At 35.7% G+C, this 22,959-nt stretch overlaps 1 protein-coding gene and 1 non-coding gene across 15 annotated transcripts in view; both read right to left on the minus strand.

Moving 5' to 3' along the window:
- The window catches only part of BIRC6 (baculoviral IAP repeat containing 6), a 186,214-nt gene that overhangs the window by 62,112 nt on the left and 101,143 nt on the right, over nucleotides 1-22,959 (minus strand). For all 14 annotated transcript variants that reach the window (XR_009448008.1, XM_059660181.1, XM_059660180.1 and 11 more), the window contains 12 exons: nucleotides 22,482-22,635; nucleotides 20,062-20,178; nucleotides 17,199-17,353; nucleotides 16,278-16,404; nucleotides 12,567-12,677; nucleotides 11,009-11,142; nucleotides 9,073-9,200; nucleotides 5,930-6,486; nucleotides 4,761-4,936; nucleotides 3,742-3,838; nucleotides 3,404-3,598; nucleotides 2,193-2,393 (listed from right to left, as the gene is read on the minus strand). Coding sequence is in view for 13 of the 14 variants with exons in the window: in XM_059660181.1 (XP_059516164.1) it covers nucleotides 2,193-2,393; nucleotides 3,404-3,598; nucleotides 3,742-3,838; nucleotides 4,761-4,936; nucleotides 5,930-6,486; nucleotides 9,073-9,200; nucleotides 11,009-11,142; nucleotides 12,567-12,677; nucleotides 16,278-16,404; nucleotides 17,199-17,353; nucleotides 20,062-20,178; nucleotides 22,482-22,635 (2,152 nt within the window). In the remaining variant the exon portion in view is untranslated. The remainder of the gene's footprint in view (nucleotides 1-2,192; nucleotides 2,394-3,403; nucleotides 3,599-3,741; nucleotides 3,839-4,760; nucleotides 4,937-5,929; nucleotides 6,487-9,072; nucleotides 9,201-11,008; nucleotides 11,143-12,566; nucleotides 12,678-16,277; nucleotides 16,405-17,198; nucleotides 17,354-20,061; nucleotides 20,179-22,481; nucleotides 22,636-22,959) is intronic.
- LOC132214101 (small nucleolar RNA SNORA52) lies at nucleotides 18,237-18,369 on the minus strand. The gene has a single exon (XR_009448196.1). It is a non-coding gene; the product is annotated as a small nucleolar RNA SNORA52 (small nucleolar RNA).

The raw sequence follows: 22,959 nt of genomic DNA on the forward strand, positions 1-22,959 counted from the left end.
TACACAAGTTGACAGAGTAAAAGAGAGATTAAGTAAGCCAAACCCCCACATTAACAAATGGCATATTTTACATTCTAGTCCATGTCTGATTCTAAAGCTTATGTTATTTCTAATGGAAAACAATGTATCTTCAATTTCTGCTCCAATCCAATAATAAAATCAAGACGTTTTATTAAGTTCTCCTTCGTAACATTCTTCCTACATCAATTCCCATGTGCAAATTCAAGCTATATTTTCAAAGCCACCATTTATATGAACCACTCTTTCTCTTTCCAAATAAAAGCAATTTCTTCCTCATCTTAGATTAACCCCTTAAACCAGTGATGGCAAACCTGTGACACGCTTGTCAGAGGTGACACGCAAACTCATTTTTTTGGTTGATTTTTCTTTGTTAAATGGCATTTAAATATATAAAATAAATATCAAAAATATAAGTCTTTGTTTTACTATGGTTGCAAATATCAAAAAATTTCTGTATGTGACACGGCACCAGAATTAAGTTAGGGTTTTTCAAAATGCTGACACGCCAAGCTCAAAAGGTTCGCCATAACTGCCTTAAACCTTACATTGACTTATATTTTTACCATGTAACATAGTTCTATTATATATACACTAGAGGCCCAGTGCACGAATTTGTGCATCAGTGGGGTCCCTTGGCCAGGCCTGCGGGATCGGGCTGAAACCAGCTATCTGACATCCCTAAGGGGTCCCGGATTTTAAGAGGGCACAGGCCAGGCCGAGAGACCCTACCAGTGCACAATCAAGGCCAGTGAGGGACGCGGGAATTGGCCAGCTGGGGAAGGACCACGGGAGGGCTCCAGGGCGTTTCTCGCTCAGTCCAGATCCCCAGCAGCAAGTTAATCTACCAGTCAGAGCATCTGCTCATTGGTGGTCAGTGCCCGTCATAGCAACTGGTTGACCGGTCAACTATCTGCCACCTGGTGGTCAGTGCACATCATAACAAGCAGTTGAGTGGCCTTAACATATCATTAGCATATTACACTTTGATTTGTTGAAAGGACAACCAGGCGACTGGACACTTAGCATATTAGGCTTTTATTATATAGGATTTTTATTATTATTATTGATTTCAGAGAGGTAAGGAGAGGGAGAGAGAGATAGAAATATCAATGATGAGAATCACTGACTGGCTGTCTCCAGCACGTCCCCTACTGGGGATTGAGCCTGCAACCCCAGGCATGTGCCCTTGACCAGAATTGAACCTGGGACCCTTCAGCCCACAGGTTGACGCTTTATCCACTCAGCCAAACCAGCTAGAGGACATAGTTCTTTTTTGACCTGCTAAAACCCTGTGAATTAGTATACTTTCTTTCTGCATTTTATTCATTAAATCTTTCTATCTAAAAGGGGGATTCCACAACTATATTAGGGTATAATAGTAGTCTAATCTAACAAATAAATGAAAAATTTATTCTTCCAAATATGCCAGGGATCTACACAATCTCCCATAGTTCTTCATGCAATTATTTAGTGACATCAATAAACATAAATGTGAAAACTTCAATAATTCTATAAAAATTAACTGAAAGAATTTGGGGGACCATCATATATACAAACTAGTATTTCACACTACTTTATGAAAACTTGAAAGAGTTCCTGCTCCTCTTAGTGCATAACTTATTTTCTAAAAATTCTTTTGATTTACCTTGCAGCTGTAACAAAATATTCAATGAAAAAGGATTAAATGAATAATACTCAAACTATCAAACAAAAAAATTCACTCAAATGTTCAAAATATTATGATTTAAAAATTCATTACAATTGTAATTATCTTTACCTTGGGGAGTGACACACATAAGCCTATGCTAACTTCACATTACAAGGCTAGTACTGAGGGTCATGCTAGAAAAACTAAGATTGCTATCTACAAGTATGCAAACTCACTCATTTCAACTTAATGCTATAATTTAATAAATTTGGGGGAGAAGAAAAGGAAAAACAATTAATTGGAATATATGTGGATTTCATCAAACATTCTATTTGTCTGAGGAATAAATTCATCAGCTCATTTTATGGGAAATGATTAGGTGGTAATGTCAAATATACTAAGAATTCCAAAATTAACAAATCTAGAAATCATGTTTCACAATTTTCTATATACTTTTCTCATTTTTATGTTTCTATATTATAGTTTACTTTTATTATGTTTCTTTACAGAAAATATTACTGACTTGCAAGAGATGCAAGGTGAGGTTGGATATGTATCTCTTTAAGAAGTACTGCTGCAGGAAGGTGAATGGTAAGGTCACACCAAGCCTCCTCTGGCAGAAAGATGTAGGACCAAGCTGCAGAGCGAGCTCTTCTATGGGGTGGGGTGGCCTGCAAAAGCACCTCAGCTGGTTGGGCAGTAGGACTGCTAGATGTGATTGTACCTACAAAAGACATTTTAAATGAAAACTTACAAAAGAAACCCAATAAAGTATCAAGAACTATTCAAATCATAATAATTACATTAGAAAATTTAGTTAAAAACGTGAACATTTTTGGTACTATGAATGCAGTTAAAAAACTCAGCATGATTTGCCACAATACTGACAAAACATCACAACACCTAGTCAACTGAGAGATGACAAGTTCATTTTTAGTTGCTGCCTAATTTCTTTATACACACATTTTAATGAAAACTAAAGTAATAACAAATCTAGCACAATAATCCTAAAATAGTTTAAGTAAAACACAATGTCCAATACAGCCTTCAACCTGAAAATAATCACTTTTTTTGTTTGTTAATCCTCACCTGAGGATATTTTTCCATTTATTTTGAGAGATAGTAGGAGGGAGCAGGAGAGACAGAGAGAAAGAAACATAGAGGTGAGAGAGTCACATAGATTAGTTGTGGCCGGAGATGGAGCCTGCAACTGAGGTACATGCCCTTGACCGAGAATCAAACATGGGACCGTTCAGTCCATGGGCCAACGCTCTATTCACTGAGCCAAACTGGCTAAGGCGAAAATAATCACCTTAATTCTAAGATGCCAATGTTCATGGACTTACAAATATGAAAAATATAAAAGAAACTATATAGACTAGAAATTGGAGCAAATATTTAAATCTGAAGCTTCTTCAAAGGAAAATACCAAAGAAGGAACACGTTCTTTAATACTAGCATTTACAGTGAAAACTGACATATCTCTTCTATTTAGTCTTCTACATTACACTTTTATTTAAACTCAAAATAAAAACAAATATTACTGCTAAAGAACTATTAATAAACTTCCCTAGTTAGGTTTCAAAAACCACTACCTTTAAAATCAAGTGTTTTTAATTAAAATGGTAATGTTATATAACATGATCAACTTATTTCAACAACTATTTTTTATTTCATTCCAGTTAATAAACTACATAAATTTATACCAGTATGATTTAATAATTATTTTCTTACCTAGAGGTGCAAAGTTATGAATTCCTTCTGCATTGTCAGGCTCAGAAGCTAGTATTCTTGTTTTCAAACTGCTGTCCACAGCTTTATTCGGACCAGAGTCAAGAAATTTCATAATAGTTGATACCATACTTCTTGCAGTGTTTACAATAGCTCTTGTGCTAGTTACCATATTGTTGCAAATGAGCTGAACACCACCTAAATTTACCAAAAAATACTAAATGAATCTTAAGATAGATAGTTTGACATCAACTTAACTTACCTAAAGGCTACCCAAATGAGAACATAACATACTATCAAATGATTACACTTAAAGGACAATTAATGGAATTTTATCTTACCCATGTCATGGAATGCTTTTAAGGCATCACTAGTATCCAATACTCTCAAAATGAACCACAATAATGGTTCTGATAACTGGCAAGTAGCAAGAGAGCCCTAATAAAACAAAAAATACACATGTATATTTTAAGTTTAAAATAGCAATTGTTAATTTACACTGAATTAGGACAATTAAATTTCTTATTGAATGTAATATTCCTTTATAGTCTATTATAAAAATGACAGCCTTAACCTGTCGCTACATAAAAGTGTCTGCTAAAACATATAACAAATCTCACTTGAATCAAAAAGGAAGTGAATAATATCCTCTCTGAATTCAGAGCACATTTTTAAGGATCTGTCTTCAACTACTATTATCACTTTTACCTTAAGTTAATGTGCATTAATTTTTTCTTCATTTCAAAAATTAATCCTTCCCAAATATATTTGTATCCTCCAATCAAGAAATATGCATATGCAATAAATACTTAAGAAAATAATTATACACTGACATATAAAAAATTCTTTGCAAAATTGTTTTTAAAATCTGCATTTGAAAGACTGAAAGTTTTTTAAAAATCACTTTTTAAAAAAGGAAATATAAAAAGCAATAATATTCTAACATTTTCCCTTTAAAATTACCCTAATCTCAAATTTCAATTGAAAGGAAATTAAATATGCAACATAAGCTTGAAAAAATACTCATTAAATTTTCATATGTAATATCTAAAGACAACATTTTAGTATTCAACTATGCTATTTTGGGGGGAAAGGAAAGAATTTCTTGGGACAATGGGAAAAAATTCTATAATTTAAGAATACGGTAACTGTATCACTGTGGTCATCTTTGAAAATTAACACTTCAAAGACATCTTACTCTCCAATGTCCACTAATAATTTATAGTTCTCATCTGTTGATATTGTTCATTTACCAATTTGTAATATGAATACTCTATTCATCTTTGTCCTATAAATAATTCTCTACTCCCATTGTCAGAAACTACGTAAATTACTACAACTGTTGTGGGATTGAACTTACTTGTCTGCCCATATATCCACAGGCCATGTAGGTTAAAATTGGCTGCAGCATCATGTGGACTGTAGAAGCTTTTTTACTAAGGGTTGTCAGTATGGTAAATAATCCATCCCCAACTGATATGGCATCTAACCCACCATGAAAGTTTTCATGTTTGGTGAGATGTAATCCACTTGCCCCTAGTTTAAATGAAAAGATTACACTTTTTTTTTAAGTACATTCTTAAAACCCAGTAATAATTAAAATACACTTAATGGTCATAATTAAAATACACTTAATGATCATTTTTCCTGAAACCACTGAAGGATGAGTACATTAATAGCTGTCTGTGCTTAGGGGTGTGTGAGTGTGTGTGTGTGTGTGTGTGTAACTACAAATTAAATTATCTAACATAATATTCAGTAGAGAATGCTTTTCAGTAATCTGAGATACATGAATTATCTCTATTGCTGGTAACAATAAAAACAAGTTGTTATGTTATATATTCGAGGAACATAATTCCACATAGCTATAAATGAAGCAGAAAGAAAATAGAAAAATAAGTGGTATTTATATGTAACTATACTTCCAAACAGCTAATGATTAGAAGATGACTGTTTGACATATACACCCACTCACAAAAATATATACATATATATATATATATATATGTATATATATATATATATATAAACAAAAAGCAACAATATATATATTTTACATTGATACATGTCATAGAAACTATTACACATTGAATAAAATTTTATATTTCGCTTTTTAAGAAAATGTAAATAAATCTTACTGATTCCCTAATACCAAATTTGATGTAAATTTTCATCTTTACAATGTTAAAAATGAAAAAATAAAAATTAAAAAATAAATAAATAAGTAAAATAAAATGTTAAAAATGTGTCACTATAAATTATGGTACCTGCCTTCTGATACTGATATTTTTTCTTAATTTAATTGACATTATTTTGTATTTTCCAATTACTTAAAATTTTTCAATATTTCAACCTAATTCATTGATTGAAGCCAATCTATATAAGTTTTCACTAATAAAAATCAATCATGCTAAGAAGTTTACAATTACCCCTACAGCATAAGCTAAAAAGAAAATGAACTGATACATTGCTAAAGAGAAGAGATATAGCATCAAAAACAAGAATAAGATTAATATTTTCAATACGTACCAATTATCATCGCCATGGCACTACTATTACACAGGCCCAGAGCAGACAAAATCTGGCTCATAATCTGCTGGTTGGCTAAAACTAAGTCAGCAACATATGCAGGTGATCCTTGAATACTACTATTGCTTCCATTACAATCTTTGCCTCCTGAGACTTTTTCTTCATCTGAAACACTGTCTGTCGTGGTCACAGAAACTCTTGCACTGTATTCCCTGTTGCCCGAAAGAGGCAGCTGTACTAAAATGTTAATCAGTTTTAACATATCAAACATGAGTTGATCTCTTGTCATTTCTCCACAAACTGCTTTTGCATCACCTGGACGAATGAGGTTGGCAAAGAGTCCCCCAAAGCATGCTCGAGCACCCACTGAGCTATCTGATCCACTTCGAGACATGACTTTGTCAGAGCAAGTGATATAGTGGTGCACTAAAAAGGTGACAGACTCTATCACAGCAGAAATAGTACTAACTGAAACGACTTCAAAATTCTGCTCCAGAGTAAATTCTAAGAGCTTTACTTGGGCATCAAGAGGTCCTTGGCCTGTCTGAAAGGCACCCCTGCAGAAAAAGATAGATAATTAAAAATTAATCCATTTTAAGATCTTTGGGAGAGGGAGGGGGGAGTAAACCACATAAAACAATAAAGCTAAACAAAAATTAAACTCATGGTATTCACTATTTCATTTTGTAGCAAATGGTTTCCATGTCTTCCTGAGTACTTGTTCTTATCCCTATTTTATACAAAATAAAAAATGACTTCCCTTCAAAATAGAAAACTAAAGGCCAAGTAAATCAAACAGGTGACTCTGAAGCTACAGAATAAAATATGTAAATATCACAAGGTGGTACTTCCTAATAAAATTAGCTGTTATATCCTCAAATGTTGCTATTTTAAACATTCCCTACTGGTTTGAATTTCAAAAATTAAGATTCAAATAATTCTTATGCATCAGAATTAAATGCTTTCAAGTTCTGCTATGCCTAAAATCATCGTCCGCAACTTATTAAGAAAAAGCTAAATGGACTATAAAGTCATAACTCTTCTTGAACTCATCAGATCCCTGAGGTCAAGGGGTACCAAAAAGCCTGACATTTATAAAAAGACAGTCACCTCCAAGGAGACAGAATATGATCCCTGGCTTTCCTGTAGCAGAATTAATAAAAAAAAAGGCACTGGCAATATACACGTGGGTAATAAGAAGTGCGCTAAAATATTTAACAAATTGCTAAACACCACTAGGGTTGCGAAGGTGATGACATAGAAACTTTGGAGTTCACATCCATTCAAATGCAACCACCCCCACCACCACCTCCACGCACCATGCCCTATGTATCAATTCCATTAGGCTGATCCTGAATTACATCTACACTAATAAAAGAGAAACATGCAAACTGGTGTCACTCCGCTATGCCCACCAGCCAATCAGATGGGTATGCAAATTAACCCAAAAAAAGATGGTGGTTAATTTGCATACACAGGCACAGAACGAAGACTGAAGGCTCCAGCCAGAGTGCAGACTGAAGACTGAAGAGGCTTGGCTTCTCTGCTGTGGCCGGACCAAAGGCCTGGGTCCCAGGTGCCAGAGGAAAACCGGTGCCGGCAGCCAGAGGAAGGAAGGCCTATTGCACGAATCTTCGTGCAACGGGCTTCTGGTGTACTTTATAATAAGCTAGTAAACATGAATAAAATGTTTTTCCTGAGTTCTACAATTTGTCCTAGAGAATTAGCAAACCTGAGGAATTGTGAGAACCCCTCAATTTGTAACTGAATTGTATGTGTGTGGGTAACCATAGCAACAACAAAACCCAAACCCAACTCAATTGCTAAAAAGAGTGACTCAAATATTCACACTAATCACCCTAGAAGAGTCTTGTCTCTTCCCAGGTAAAAAAATACTATTGACTTTAATGCCTAATGCGGGTGGGCAAACTTTTTGACTCAAGGGCCACAATGGGTTCTTAAACTGGACCGGAGGGCCGGAACAAAAGCATGGATGGAGTATTTGTGTGAACTAATATAAATTCAAAGTAAACATCATTACATAAAAGGGTACGGTCTTTTTTTTCAATAGTTTTATTGCAAAAAACTATATGAATATATTTCTGTTGTTAACAGCATAAGCAAACATGTGACAAAAGAAAGACAGAAGAAAGAAACTGAAAATCTATTGTTGTAAAGTTCTGACATATGAGTGAGAAATTGGAAACACACTGTTTTAATTATATGTAAGTTAAGGTAGACTATGATTTAATTACATTAAATGTGATTATTGATATGGAGGGCTAAAATTTATCACTTTGGTATTTTTCTATTTAGTCTTTGATCCTTTTTAAAAATTATTTTCTGCATACTTTTTGGATTAAGTTGATGATTTCATTTGTTTCCACTATTGGCTTATTATTTATTAACTAAATTTGATTATTGTGCTTGCCCTCAATTTATAATATACATCCCTTTTTTTATTTTTATCATAATCTACCTTAACTTACATATAACCTGGGGACCAGGCACTTGCAACTATCCTCTGAAGTGAGAGCAGTCTTGTAGAACTGAGCAGTTAAACCTGTGAATTTGGTGATAACTTTGCGTAGTGTCAGTATAGTGCTGAATGGTAGAATATCAACTGATGTCAGGTAAGAAAAATGGTACTGGAAAGACACCATGTATTTAGTGTCTCAACAAAAACAACAAATCCTCAAACACCATTTGCTGTTTTCCACCACTCGGAGAGAAGGAAATGTTCTCCTGGTAAGAACAAAAGCTGACGCTCCAACCACTGAGAAAAATTGGCCAGGCCCTTCCTCCTTAATCTTTTTTTTTTAAAATATATTTTATTGATTTTTTACAGAGAGGAAGGGAGAGAGATAGAGTTAGAAACATCGATGAGAGAGAAACATCGATCAGCCGTCTCCTGCACATCCCCTACTGGGGATGTGCCCGCAACCCAGGTACATGCCCTCGAGCAGACTCGAACCTGGGATCTTTCAGTCCGCAGGCCGACGCTCTATCCACTGAGCCAAACTGGTTTCGGCAACCTCCTTAATCTTAATATCCTACTGTTTATCTCCTCTCAAATATACCCCTCAAAAAAATGGAGTAATACATATTACACATAAGAAATATATGTAAACACTGAAATATACCTTTCTGTTGAAAGTATATGAATTAGCTTGAGTAAAAATTCACTGAATATCTGAGGACATGTTGAAGAAAGATGCACTTGTAATCGGGTAAGAAATTCTTGCATAGCTTGTGTAGCTGTTGGCCCAACCTGAAAAGAAATGAAATTTCATTGAAAACTGCTTACTGATACCATTTAAGAAATTATTCATTTAAAAAGTATCAAGTGTTAAATCAAATACTACACTGTTGTAACTTTCATTTGAAGAACAAAAATATTATCAGTGATAGCAGGAAACTGATTCATTTTTAGATATTCATAAATAGGAAATTTCAGATGCAGAAATTAAGCTCCAAGAAGGTAAGACATGGTCTTGGTAACTACTAATATTTCTAGCACCTAGAACAGTATCGAGACCTAGCACATAGCTAAGAACTAAAAGATAACACTGTATCCTTAGCCGGACTGGCTCAGTGGATAGAGTGTTGGCACACAAACTAAAGGGTCCCGAGTTCGATTCCATTCAAGGACACGTTCCTCAATTGCAGGCTTGATCACTGGCCCGGGTCTGGGTGGGGAGGCAATCAATTGATGTGTCTCTATCACATCAATGTTTCTCTCTGTGTGTCTCTCCCTCTCCCACTCTTTAAAAAAAAAAAAAAAATCAATGGAAAAATATCATAGGGTAAAGATTAACAACAAAAGATAAAAAAGATAATACTGCAAGATAATCTTGAATAACTTCCATAATACTACATATGAATACTACATATATTTTTCTATAAAAAGAAATATAATAAAGTATAAATATTTTTAAAGTAGTACAATATAGCAAGGAATCAAAATGATGTAAAAGAAATCTGTTGCAAGACTAAAAATGTTTATAAGTTCTGATACATCTTATTTTTTGTTAAAGAAAATAGCTAATATTAAAAAATAAATAAATTACATGAATTGTCAATTCTTATAAAAGTCATTACAAATGATACATAAATTTTTAAAACTTTAATTCCAAAATTTTTGAAATGCTTCCCTGACTTTCAGGTATTTATTCAGAATATTGCTTAAATTATACAAAACCAATGCCAAAAATTCAACAGAAAACACTACCCCCTATAATAGTTTCAATATAGCTACTAATTCTATATAATGAAGGGCTAATACGCAAATAGACTGAACAGTAGCACAACTGGAACAACCGCACACCAGAGCAACTGCACAACCAGTCAGTATGACATGTACTGACCACCAGGGGGCGTGTGCGGAACATGGCGGCATTGGCCATGGCAGGATGGTGGAGGGGGTAAGCAGGGGAGCCAGACCAAGGTGGGGCGCCAATCGCTGTCATCAGGGTGAGCCTCTGGTGGTTACTGAAAATTCTCTGTTCCCACACACCGTGGTCCCACCCAGCACCCGCACCTGCTGCCAACGCCAGCCCTGCCCACACCTGAAGCTGGCGCATAAGCTGCTGCCTCCACCCCCTGCTAGTGCCTGCGCCAGTCCCGATCACTCGATGCCATCAACGGGTGCGAGTGGCGGCTGCCGGCCATGATCGCCCCTGAGGGCTTCTCCATCTCCCCCTTCTCCTGCGCCATCAGTGGGTGTGAGCAGGGCTGGAGCTATCAGCACGTGGGAGTGGTGGCGGCAGGACTGGGGCTTCCGGCAGACATGGGACCATGACAGGAGGGGCCGGACGGGGGCATGGAGGATGGGCCAAGACCCATTCCTATGCCTACCACAGCCTCGCAGCCCAGTTTCTTTCTGGGTGCACTAATTTTGCACTGGGCCCCTAGTATTATTAATAATTCAAAATATTTTATTGCACTGATACAGCAAAGGCTACCATTTAATACTATGGCAGTAACAATATTACATATTTAGGTACATTAAAGTTTTTCTTTACATACATTTTAATTTTATAGTATGGGTCTATCACTGCTTTTCAAAATTCGTATTACCTGTGGACTGTGTTGATTTGTTCCATGTGGACTGGTGCCAGAAAGAAATTTCACTAAAACATGAATCAGGTTTGGATCAGAAACCAACAGATGGGCAGTACTGTCCTGAGTACCAATGGCACTGCTGGAACCAGCTATAAAACATTAAGAAACAATGAAAATATAGTATCTGATATCTTTTAGTTGTAAAGAAAACTAACATATTCCTGGCTGTTACAGGTTATTAAAAGGATCTGAATTAACTGAGTTGGACTCATTCTGTTTTCATCTACCACAGATCTCCTGCCTCTCTCCTACTTCAATTGTGAAAAATACTCTGTTCTACGTACAATCAACTGGAAAAGAAATAACTAAATGCTTAATGTACTACTGGTGAACCTCTCTCTCTTCCAGAAATAGAGATCTACTTTTCAGGTAAATTTTAATCCAGATTTTTATAATAAACTGAGGGAAAAACTACTCATTTCTTCATGTCAGTTATTTCAAGGTTGTATACTGTTAACTGATAACACCAGTTTTCTGAACTGAAGAAAATATCCTTTGTGTTAAAAGTCTATCTTCAGTATCATATAGTAATGCTTTTGATCCCATATTTGGAAAATATATTCCAAATTAGAAAATGGAATTTTCATGTTAAGCAATGATTTAAATTTTTATCAATGTCACAGAGCTTTCTATTTACAAAATTAAATCCAAACAGAATGGGGAAGAAATCCACCCTTCTTTTGTAATAACCTAAAAGAAATAAAGATTTCTTTTTATCTTTATGTTGAAAGTAGTACATATGTCCCTTGGAATAAAGATTTCAATTTACAAATGGCTAGTCCACACCCTCTAATACGAACATTGATCCCTACCTCACAACTACCTCAAGAATGCCAAATAAAAACCTAGAATTAAACATGGAAAACCATAAGCACTACAGAAGATAATATAGGGGAGTATTTTCATGATTTGGAGGAAACAAAAGCCACAGAAAGTACTAAAAGTTCCTTTCTGGGAATGTTCAGAAATTATTTTACTATAGTAACCAAAATGGTAAAAAAGGGATTGGGGTGTAAAAAGAAAACAACTTAATAGGGCATTGGAACCTGAGAAAAATTATGTTCAGTTAATATAGGTTTTTAATGTAAAAAACAAAAACTGAGGAATCTAGTTATATATGTTAATGAGTATTATAATGAATAAATCATTTATAAATTAAAGGCACTTTAATAGAATAATTAACATAAAACACAGATAAGTATTAAATACTTGACTTTCTACTCTAAAAGTAACCAATTTTATTTTAATAACTATTACATTTTAGAAGGAAAAAATATGACTTGAATTTATAATGGCACTTATAGGAGAATATATTATCAACATAAAAAAGCAAAATATACAATATATAGCAACAAATTCAGAAGATACATATTCAAATAAATTCAATAATTTGTCAAAATTATATCAATTCTTAGAAAAAGTTTTTTTTAAAGACTCTGATAGCAAAAATAATATTGTATATGTCAGAGATTTAAAGTAATGAATAGGCTTAAAAGAATAAATATTTACTTACAATTAAGCTGCATGTTCGTCATGATCGTTAGACTATGAAGCACAAGGCACCATGTCCGGAGCAAGGTATTGGGATACCAAGCTAACACTGTGAGGAAACTAGTTATTGATGCTACGCAGAGAAAAGAAAGGAGAAAATTTCTACTTAGAAAAAGCAAATGTTTACTCAGAATTAAAAACAAACAGAATTCAAAAATATTCCTTTAAATCAACTCACTATCTAACGTCACTATACAAATGAAAGAGTTCCCCATTAAAAAGAACAAAAGTATTAAGCATCAATAACATTTTATGGCTAAGTATAAAGCTCAGCCCATGACACATAAATTATCATTTATTGTTTTTATTGTTTTTTCCAAACTACAGGCATTTCTACTGAAACAGAATTTGTGTTTTACTAAAAATCATCACATTCTGCAAAACACAAAATTGAAAATAATAAGGCTTATGAGAAATAAAGGATGGGGAAAACCAATGTAACTTCCCAACAAAGCACAAACTAAAACAGTAGTAAGGTTGCCTGAAAGGCCCAGATAAGAAGCACCTGTAACAGCTGGAGAAGCCAAAATAGTTATTCAAAATGCACAAACATAATAGAGTGCCTAGAGTATGCTCTTAAAACACCCTGTAAAAATGGATCATTCCAGACCTCAGGAAGGAAATGCAGAGTCAGGGGCATCTATTATACTAAAAGTTAACAGAAACAGAATAGTTTCTTTTTTTTTTTTTTAAATCACACCCCTCTCCCCCCAGAAAATAACTGAAAAAGGAGTCTCTTACGGGCCACAACTGGCACAATATCAGCATCAATAAGAATTATAATTGTTACTTTCACAATATAGAATTTTAACAATTTTTAACGTAATTAAAAAAATTAAGTATGTATGACCTTTTCTGTAAATAAAAAAAGATGAGAATTGTAATAGAAGCATAAAAAAATGTTTAAGTCCATAAACTCATACAGATATTAATTAAAGAAACTTATAGCTTATGAATATAGACTATCTGTGAACCAGTTCATTTTTAAAACTAATTCTATAAAAGAAAAAAATTTCTAGCATTTTTCCTGCCTTTTTTTATACAAACTATAACATCAAAAGGTGACATAATAGCATATAAAAGGAAGTTTCTCTTTCTGGGAGTATTTCAGCTAATAAATAAAGAAGGAATAACAGACTTAGACAATGTTCATTTTGAAACACCTAGTGAATTATTATTAATGACTCTAAGCATTAAACATCAATACTTGTTATAAAGACAGACAACCTATAAAATGCCTTCAAAACCTCAAATCAGATCAAGCTTCAATTTATTACAATTTATAATAACTACCAATTTACAGGAAGTACAGAGGACATAGTGGAGATACAGTCACAAAGAAACAGGACCCAGGAGTCTTGAGAAACTTATAACCATATTTCTTTGACAAATGACTTTATAAGGGGATAAAAAAGACACAGAGGAAACCTACTGAGATTAAAAGGAAGAAACATAATTAACTACAATGTGTAGACCTATTTTAGATCTGAATTCAAATTATAAAAAATTATAAAAGTTGAGACAACTGTCAGTTTGAATACTAACCAGATATGTGATGAATAGTAAGGAATCATTACTCCCCTATCTACTCTTATTTAATACTAGGGGCCCGGTGCACGAAATTCGTGCACTGGGTGTGTGTGGGGAGGGGAGTGTCCCTCAGCCCAGCCTGCCCCCTCTCACATACTGGGAGCCCTCAGGCGTTGACCCCATCACCCTCCAATCGCAGGATCGGCCCCTTGCCCAGGCCTGACGCCTCGGCCAGAGGCATAGACCCCCATCACCCTCCGATCGCCTGATCGGCCCCTTGCCCAGGCCTGACGCCTCCGCCAGAGGTGTCAGGCTTGGACAGGGGACCCCCATCTCCCCCTGATCACTGGCTCTGGCCCCCGCCCAGGCCTGAGGCCTCTGGCCCAGGAATCATGCCTGGGCAGGGGACCCCCATCTCCCTCTGATCGCTTGCTCCACCCCCCGCCCAAGCCTAACGCCTCTGACCCAGGCTTCAGGCTTAGGCAAGGGGACCATCATATCCCCCCAATCCCCGGCTCAGCCCCCCGCCCAGGCCTGATGCCTCGGCCAGAGGAGTTGACCCTCATCACCCTCCGATCACCAATCACCAGATCGGCCCCTTGACCAGGCCTGAGGCCTCTGGCAGAGGTGTCAGGCCTGGGCAGGGGACCCCCAGCTCCCCGCGGTTGCAGGCTCCGCCCCTGCCCAGGCCTAACACCTCTGGCCTAGGCTTCCGGCCCGGGCAGCGGGGACCCGCAGCTGCAGCGGCCCCGCGATCGTGGGCTCCGCTTTAGGCCCAGGCAAGGGACCCCTAGCTCCCGGGACTGCCAGCTTCGACCATGCCCAGCTCCCATCGCTGGCTCCACCCCTACTTCCTGCTATCACTGGCCAGGGAGGCAAAGGCACCTGATTCTCCGATCATGGCTGGGGGGCAGTGCAAAGGCGGCCCCAGGGCCACCTTTGCCCTGCCCCCAGCTCTTAGCTCCCCCCTGGGTTTCCAATCACTGTCAGTGGCAGGGGGCTTCTTCCTGCTTTCCCTTTTACCTCCCTGCATTGTGCCTACATATGCAAATTAACCGCCATCTTGTTGGCAGTTAACTGCCAATCTTAGTTGGCAGTTAACTGCCAATCATAGTTGGCAGTTAACTGCCAATCATAGTTGGCAGTTAATTTGCATATAGCCCTGATTAGCCAATGAAAAGGGTATCGTCGTACGCCAATTACCATTTTTCTCTTTTATTAGATAGGATTTTTCACAATAACCAAGTTTAAAAGAGATGAGAGCAAAATTTATAATAATTACTAATGCAAGGAAAAGATGAAAGCTGAATAATGTCAGGCTGGTCTTGCTGAAACAATGCAAACATATGTGGGACCATGACCCAGTGTGGCTGTCAGTGAGACTGAAAAACAGGTCATGTGAGAGCCAGGTAAGATATAGGATACCCCTCCACAGGGAGAAAGCACCAGAAATAGATCATTTTCACTTTTCTTAAATTCTTATAGCCAGATATAAAGGCTAGTTCTATTCCTGTTGAAGATATTATTCTAGTTTCCACATTCTTGCATATGCCAAGAAAAAATGAACACAACTTCTATGGCAAATTAATAATAGTCTTCTCCAACTTACCAATTCCCCTAAAAGCAAATCAAGATAACACTTTACGGGAATCCAATGTAAAGATTCATGGAACACTGTCAATTTCAGTTGCACACAGGCATAAAATAATACAGATAAGAGAATATAAAGGTCTTTTGTTCTTTCCTGCTAATTATTAAGTCAGTGTATAAAAATGTTTTTCTTTCACTAAAACATTACAACTGCCCTGGCAGGATTGGCTCAGTGGATAGAGTGTCAGCCTGCGAACCAAAAGGTCCCAGGTTTGATTCCTGTCAAGGGCACATGCCGGGGTTGTGGGCTCAATCCCCAGTGGGAAACTTGCGGGAGACAGCAAATCCATGATTCTCTCTCATCATGGATCTTTCAATCTCTCTCTCCCTCTTCTTTCCTCTCTGAAATCAATAAAAATATAAAAATATCTTTTTTAAAAAAAGAAAACATTATAATCCTTATGAGAAAGTTTAAGTATATAGTAACCTAATCATTACCTTTTAAGCTTATAATTTATGCTATGAGAATAATTTTCCTAATAATAAATATTACCTTGATTTAATGAAATGACAGGTATTCGATTAGCATTATATAAAAAAATTTCTGCTCCATTCTCTTTGTTTCCAGATGAACTAGAATTCAGGCTCAACGTGAGCCACAATTGGAGAAGTGATTCCAACTGAAAAAGAGTAAAAATTGAAAGAAAAAAGTACCTGTTATATTATGAAATACTATTTAAACAAATTCTTCTGTATGAATACTTATGATTAAGTCTAAATAATTTTTCTATTTAATACTTTGGTTACTTCAATTTAGTTGACAAGCAATCTTAAAATTCTTGATGAATCAAAACGTAAGTGAATTAAAATATATAATTTACCTAATATAAAATTATAATTTAGCTAATAGAAATACTTTCCTAACTTAAAAGTTGATTCAAGTGTTTAAATACAAGTGTATTTAAACTATAATATATACAGTTGACCCTTGAATAGCATGAGTTTGAACTGCACAGAACTACTTACATGCAGACTTTTTCAATAAATATGTAAACGTAGTTTCTCTTAAGATTTTCTTAGTAACACTTTCTTTTCTCTAGCTTATTTTATTGTAAGAAAACAATTGACTGTTATCAGTAAGGCTTCTGGTCAACATAAGGCAATTCGTAGTTTAAACTGGGGTAGTCTAAAGTAAAATGTGATTTTCAGTGTGGGGGCGGTCAGAGCCCTTAACCTCTGTGTTTTTCAAGAGTCAACTGTAGTGGGATCTAATCAATAAAACTTAGAATCATAAAAAATATATATAAACTATTACTGAAGAGCTGTGGTTATCAAAGCATCTCCAATATTTTTTCAGCTGAGCATAATAAAGAAATCATCCCTGTTAGGTTGAGAATGCTCTCCCCAGTCATTTTCATCTTATATCAGGCTGTTAATAATGTCTAAAAATGCATCACTTCTCCTGAAGTCATACCTGAACATGATGGACTTGAAGCATGGAAAAAAGTTTGTTGAAACAAACATTTAACATTGGGACAGATGATAACTGTATAATAAGTTGGTTGGATTGGTTCGCTGCTTGTAAACCCCCTAGAAGTGAATCATCTGTTCCAGTGGGAGACTGTGATACTGAAAATTAAACACAATTATGATTTTATACACAAATCAGGAGAACTGCTAACTAGCTATTATTATGTATAGGTAACTAATGGTCGTGGGTTTGTTTGTTTTTTTTAATTTAAAACTGTATTCTTTAAAATGATTATTATTTGAAAACTTGTTTTTACCACATTATTTGAAAGTCAAAAAGGACAATCAACAGAGAAACTCCCAAATCACAGGATTTGTCCACCAAAGGAAAGAAACTTTTTTGCACTTTACTCTCCAGCAATTTTTAAATTTTTTCCTAATTAATAAGAGGAAAAGAAAAGGGAGAGGAAGAAGAATCTCTACTAATTCTTAAGAAGGTAGTTTTAGAATAATCTAGACCAGGGGTGGGCAAACTTTTTGACTCGAGGGCCACAATGGGTTCTTAAACTGGACTGGAGGGCCAGAACAAAAGCATGGATGGAGTGTTTGTGTGAACTAATATAATTTCAAAGTAAACATCATTACATAAAAGGGTACGGTCTTTTTTTTTTTTTTTTTAGTTTTATTCATTTCAAACGGGCCGGATCTGGCCCACGGGCTGTAGTTTGCCCACGGCTGATCTAGACTCTAGTCTATTGACTGTTTTTTCTTTCTCTCTTTCTTCCACCCCCCCACCCACAAGTGTCTAGGACAGTGATGGCGAACCTTTTGAGCTCGGCATGTCAGCATTTTGAAAAACCCTAACTTAACTCTGGTGCCGTGTCACATATAGAAATTTTTTGATATTTGCAACCATAGTAAAACAAAGACTTATATTTTTGATATTTATTTTATATATTTAAATGCCATTTAACAAAGAAAAATCAACCAAAAAAATGAGTTCACGTGTCACCTCTGACATGCATGTCATAGGTTCGCCATCACTGGTCTAGAAGTTCCCATGGCATGAGCCCACTGGAGCTGTGCTCTCTTCTCCAGGAGGTCTCTAGGGTGCTCTGGTCCACAAGTAAAACCTGGCAGGCCACAGCCTGGCCAACAGGGATTAGAATGGACAATCTAGTCAATTGATTCTTAACCCTGAAGCATCCAAAAATCCTGATGCCAAGCCACACATCAAACTAATTAAATAAATATAATTCATGAGGAGCGCGAAATATAGGGACTTAAGAGCAGTTCTTCATATATTTAGAAAGTTATTATATTAAAAGGGAGGGGGGAAACAAAGGGTAGGACACAGTTTTGCACATGACAATAATCAAAAGACAATTGAGAATCTGATACCAATTACAAAACCATCTTCTAATAAATGTTTTTGTGTGTGTTTTTAAATGGCTAACAAAGAAAAGCACTATTTTGGGCAGTATTGAGCTGTGGTGATGGAAAGGCTGACCAAACAAAAGGGATCCCCATTATTACATAGGAGACAGTGTACAACAATATTAGAATACCAAAACCAAGAGTACAGAACAGCATCTTCTCTTTTTTTCTGTATCTCCTAAGAAATAAATGAAGTTTGCAATGAAAGAATTTAACTTAACACAGAGAGAACTAAAAAACCCAAAGCTTTTATGAAAATGAACTGTGAACTCCCTTTGACTGAAGGAACATGATGCTCTCCCTAGCTTCTAACTGCTATGACCAGCCAATTGCCACCAAGTCACAGAGCAGGTGAAGTGATTCGTAGGCCTACATGGTTGGGGGGAACCATTATCATCTTCTCAGTACTTCTCCTTGATCTTTGCCTTTGAGAGATAGGCTGTTATCTAAAATGTACTCACCTGAGAGGAGCAGATCTACCCAAGTCTAGCATTTTACATCAAGGGTCAGCAAACCGTGACCTATCAGCTAAATCTGGCAGGCCACCTGATTTTGTAACAGCCATGCCCATTCATTTTCATATTGTTATTGTCTATGGCTGCTTTATTGCTAAAAAGTCAGAGATGTGTAGTTACAATGCCCACTATATGGCTCAGAAATCCTAAAATATTTAACATCTTGTCCCTTATTATAAAAAATTTGATTCCTTTGCTATAATTAGGTAGTAAATCCTTTTAATTCTGCAGTTCAATTAGGCCCATTTGACTATGATCCTTACCTAGGTCTTCCATCCTAGTCTTTAAGGATAATAAAGATGTTAGTAATACAAAAACCATTTTTATTAATGATTTAAATATAATGCAATAAACTCACAGATAGCCAACAGCCTTCCCTAGGAATTTACTTAACCTCACAAGACAATAACAAAAAACATGACTCAGGTTTCTGAGTTGAATTTAAGAGCACTACATGGAGATATTTTGGCTCCCTCCACTCTCCCATCTTGTTAATCCTTTGTCTTATTTCTCAACTTCCTACTAATTTAACAAGAGAAGTGCTATATCAGTGATGGCGAACCTTTTGAGCTCGGCTTGTCAGCATTTTGAAAAACCCTAACTTAACTCTGGTGCCTTGTCACATATAGAAATTTTGTGATATTTGCAACCATAGTAAAACAAAGACTTATATTTTTGATATTTATTTTATATATTTAAATGCCTTTTAACGAAGAAAAATCAACCAAAAAAATGAGTTCGCGTGTCACCTCTGACACGCGTGTCATAGGTTCGCCATCACTGTGCTATGTATTTAGCCCATTCAGACTCACATCAGACATCAAATTTAGAAATTTGTCCTTGCTGGCTACACCTGAAAATAATCAGCAGGTTAATCATTTTTGCAATACTCTAAGAATGACGATTTTTACTTACATGTAGGAGATGTATTTGTTAATGCCTGCAAAATGGAATCTGCTTCCAAGGTAGACATCATTTTCAACATCAGTTCTGCTTGCTGTTCAAGTCCAACTTCTAGACGAGCATCTAGGGCTAAAAAAACAATGAAAATATTTTTTTTTTAATGTCCTACTTCCTACAATAAAATGTTGCCATCCAAACAGAAAACTGGGTGGGATATGTGTCCTAATGTAAGAACAACCAGGCATGGTTATCAGAGCCATAGCAGGTAATAATACCTGTACAAAGAAGTCCAGAGATGGAAAGGTGAATAAGTAGAATGCGGTGGATCAAATAAGTGAAGTAATAGTAATGAAATGAATACATTAAAGATACTGAGAACCAGATTCCTCACTGTCAGAAAAAAGATACAACTATGCAAATAGGGACTACTAAAATGAAAACTATGAAGTTGGATTAGTTAGATTAAGTGTTGTATCAGTGTGAACCCATGGCATTCTAGATAGACATAGAAATGAATATAAATGCAAATGTGTATAGACACATACACACTCTGCTACATTTGTCCACCAAGAGGGTATGGCCATCAAAAGAACAATAAGTAGCCCAGTCAATGTAGCTCAGTGGTTGAGCATCAACCTATGATTCCTGCTCCAGGCACATGCCTGGGTTGCAGGTTCGAGCCCCAGTAGGGGGTCTATCTACCAATCAAATTTTGGTTTTTTAATCACAATTTCTCCTCTAAAATGTTTTGACATCGCTTTGCCTTATTAAAATGTCTAATTCTCAATCTTGGGAAGAGAAAGTAAATAATCAGCCTTGGCATCTTGCTGCGCCAGAAAACAAGGAAGTGCTCAAAGAAGATGCGAACATGACAAAAATACAAGAGACCAGCTTGGAAAAGATCCCACTGGTCAAATCCGGCACTATTTGAACATCAAAATAAATAAGGATAACACTAACAATGGACTTACTGCAACAGAACTGCACACTTAAAAGGCTAAAACAGCAAACTTTGTTATTTATATATTATCTCAATAAAAACAAACAAGTAAATAATGATAACAGTGAATAATAATCCATTGAGTAAAACAGCACCAAGGGTCTATTCAAACTAAATGAATAAACATGTAATTTTTTTTTAAAAAGAATAGTTTCCAAGAACCCCTCTGCCACCACTTCTAAACCAATAAAATCTTTTACTTGGGGAAAAGAATAACTTTACAATGGAGAAGATAGGCAAACACCTCCTTAATGAAGTAAATAAACTTAAAATTGCAGTAGTGGGACAAATTAAAATTATGAGCCACCTAATGGGATACAATAAGAAAACCTGAGCATTACATTTTCATGATATTTCTGTCAAAAATGCATGACTACAATCTAGTCATGAGGAAATAGCATACAAACCCAAACTGGAAGACATTCTATAAAGTAATTAGGCTGTTATTTTCAAAAGTATCAAGATCACGAAAATTAAACCGTGGCATACTGAATGAAACTGAAGAGATAAATGTACTGCAAGTTTTTGCACTAAATTCTTTTGCATTGAAGGACATTATGTAGACACAACTGCCGAAACTTGAATGAGGTCTGAACATTAGTTAATATTAATGTTAATTTCCTGATTATGATGAAATGTGCCTTCCGATGTGTTTATGTAGAAGAATGACCTACTTTGAAAAATATATAAAACAAAATAAAAACATCAGATTAGCAACTTACACCTAATGGATCAAGACAACATATGTTCTCTGTATTATACTTGTAACTCTCTAATAAATGTATGATTGATTCAAAATGTAAAAAAAAAAAAAGATATATTTTATGTGACTAGAAGAGTGCCAAAATAATATTCAAAATAGTTTTATTCTGTTGACAAATACAAAAGTTTATTATTGACATTAAAAAATAAAAGCAGCCGAAACCGGTTTGGCTCAGTGGATAGAGCGTCGGCCTGCGGACTGAGGGGTCCCAGGTTTGATTCCGGTCAAGGGCATGTACCTGGGTTGCGGGCGCATCCCCAGTGGGAGATGTGCAGGAGGTGGCTGATCGATGTTTCTCTCCCATCGATGTTTCTAACTCTCTATCTCTCTCCCTTCCTCTCTGTAAAAAATCAATAAAATATATTTTTAAAAAAATATAAATAAATAAATAAAAGCAAATTTACTGAAAACCACTGACAAACACAATTACAAATATATTTTGCTATTTTGTTAAGTGTTATTTTGAGGAGAGGAAATTTGAACCATAAATGGAAGCTCCTCAAAACTTACTGACAGAAACACACAGCTCTGAATGTCACTCTCATGACACACCTGTGATATTAAACCCTGCTAGAACACACTCGGGCTCAATTTCTCAAGAGGACAAATATAAATTTAGGACTTATTTCCAAGAACAACATATGTCTTAAGATATAAACACACACTTACCCTGAGACACTGACACACTGACTGTTTGTGATCCATTCTTCTCTGTATTTGTAGGTGGCTTTGCTACAGGAATTCCAAGACCTCCAATGTAAGGGTTGTAGTTGTAGGTGCCATAATCAGCGCCCCAATAATCATACCATGTACTGCTTATTGGCTTAAACAAATGGAAAACAACTGCAGTTTATTTTTGCCTCTTTAGAAGGAGTGACATTATTATGTACATTATCTAAACTCACACAGGGTTACAAAATAATCATTCTATCTTTTAAATTCCCCAAGACATAAATATAATCCTAATGATGTAGAGGAATGGTTCAGTAATATTCTCTTCTTTTTATACAAAATATTAAAAATAGCTTATTTAAAACCTGAGGGGTAACTATCGTTAATACAATCTCTTACACACAAAAAGGATACTATCCTTAATAAAATCTCTTATACACAAAAAGAATCAATATAAAGTATTAGGCATGTATCT

Source organism: Myotis daubentonii, chromosome 12 (genome assembly GCF_963259705.1).
Source record: "Myotis daubentonii chromosome 12, mMyoDau2.1, whole genome shotgun sequence".
Classification (NCBI taxonomy): domain Eukaryota; kingdom Metazoa; phylum Chordata; class Mammalia; order Chiroptera; family Vespertilionidae; genus Myotis; species Myotis daubentonii.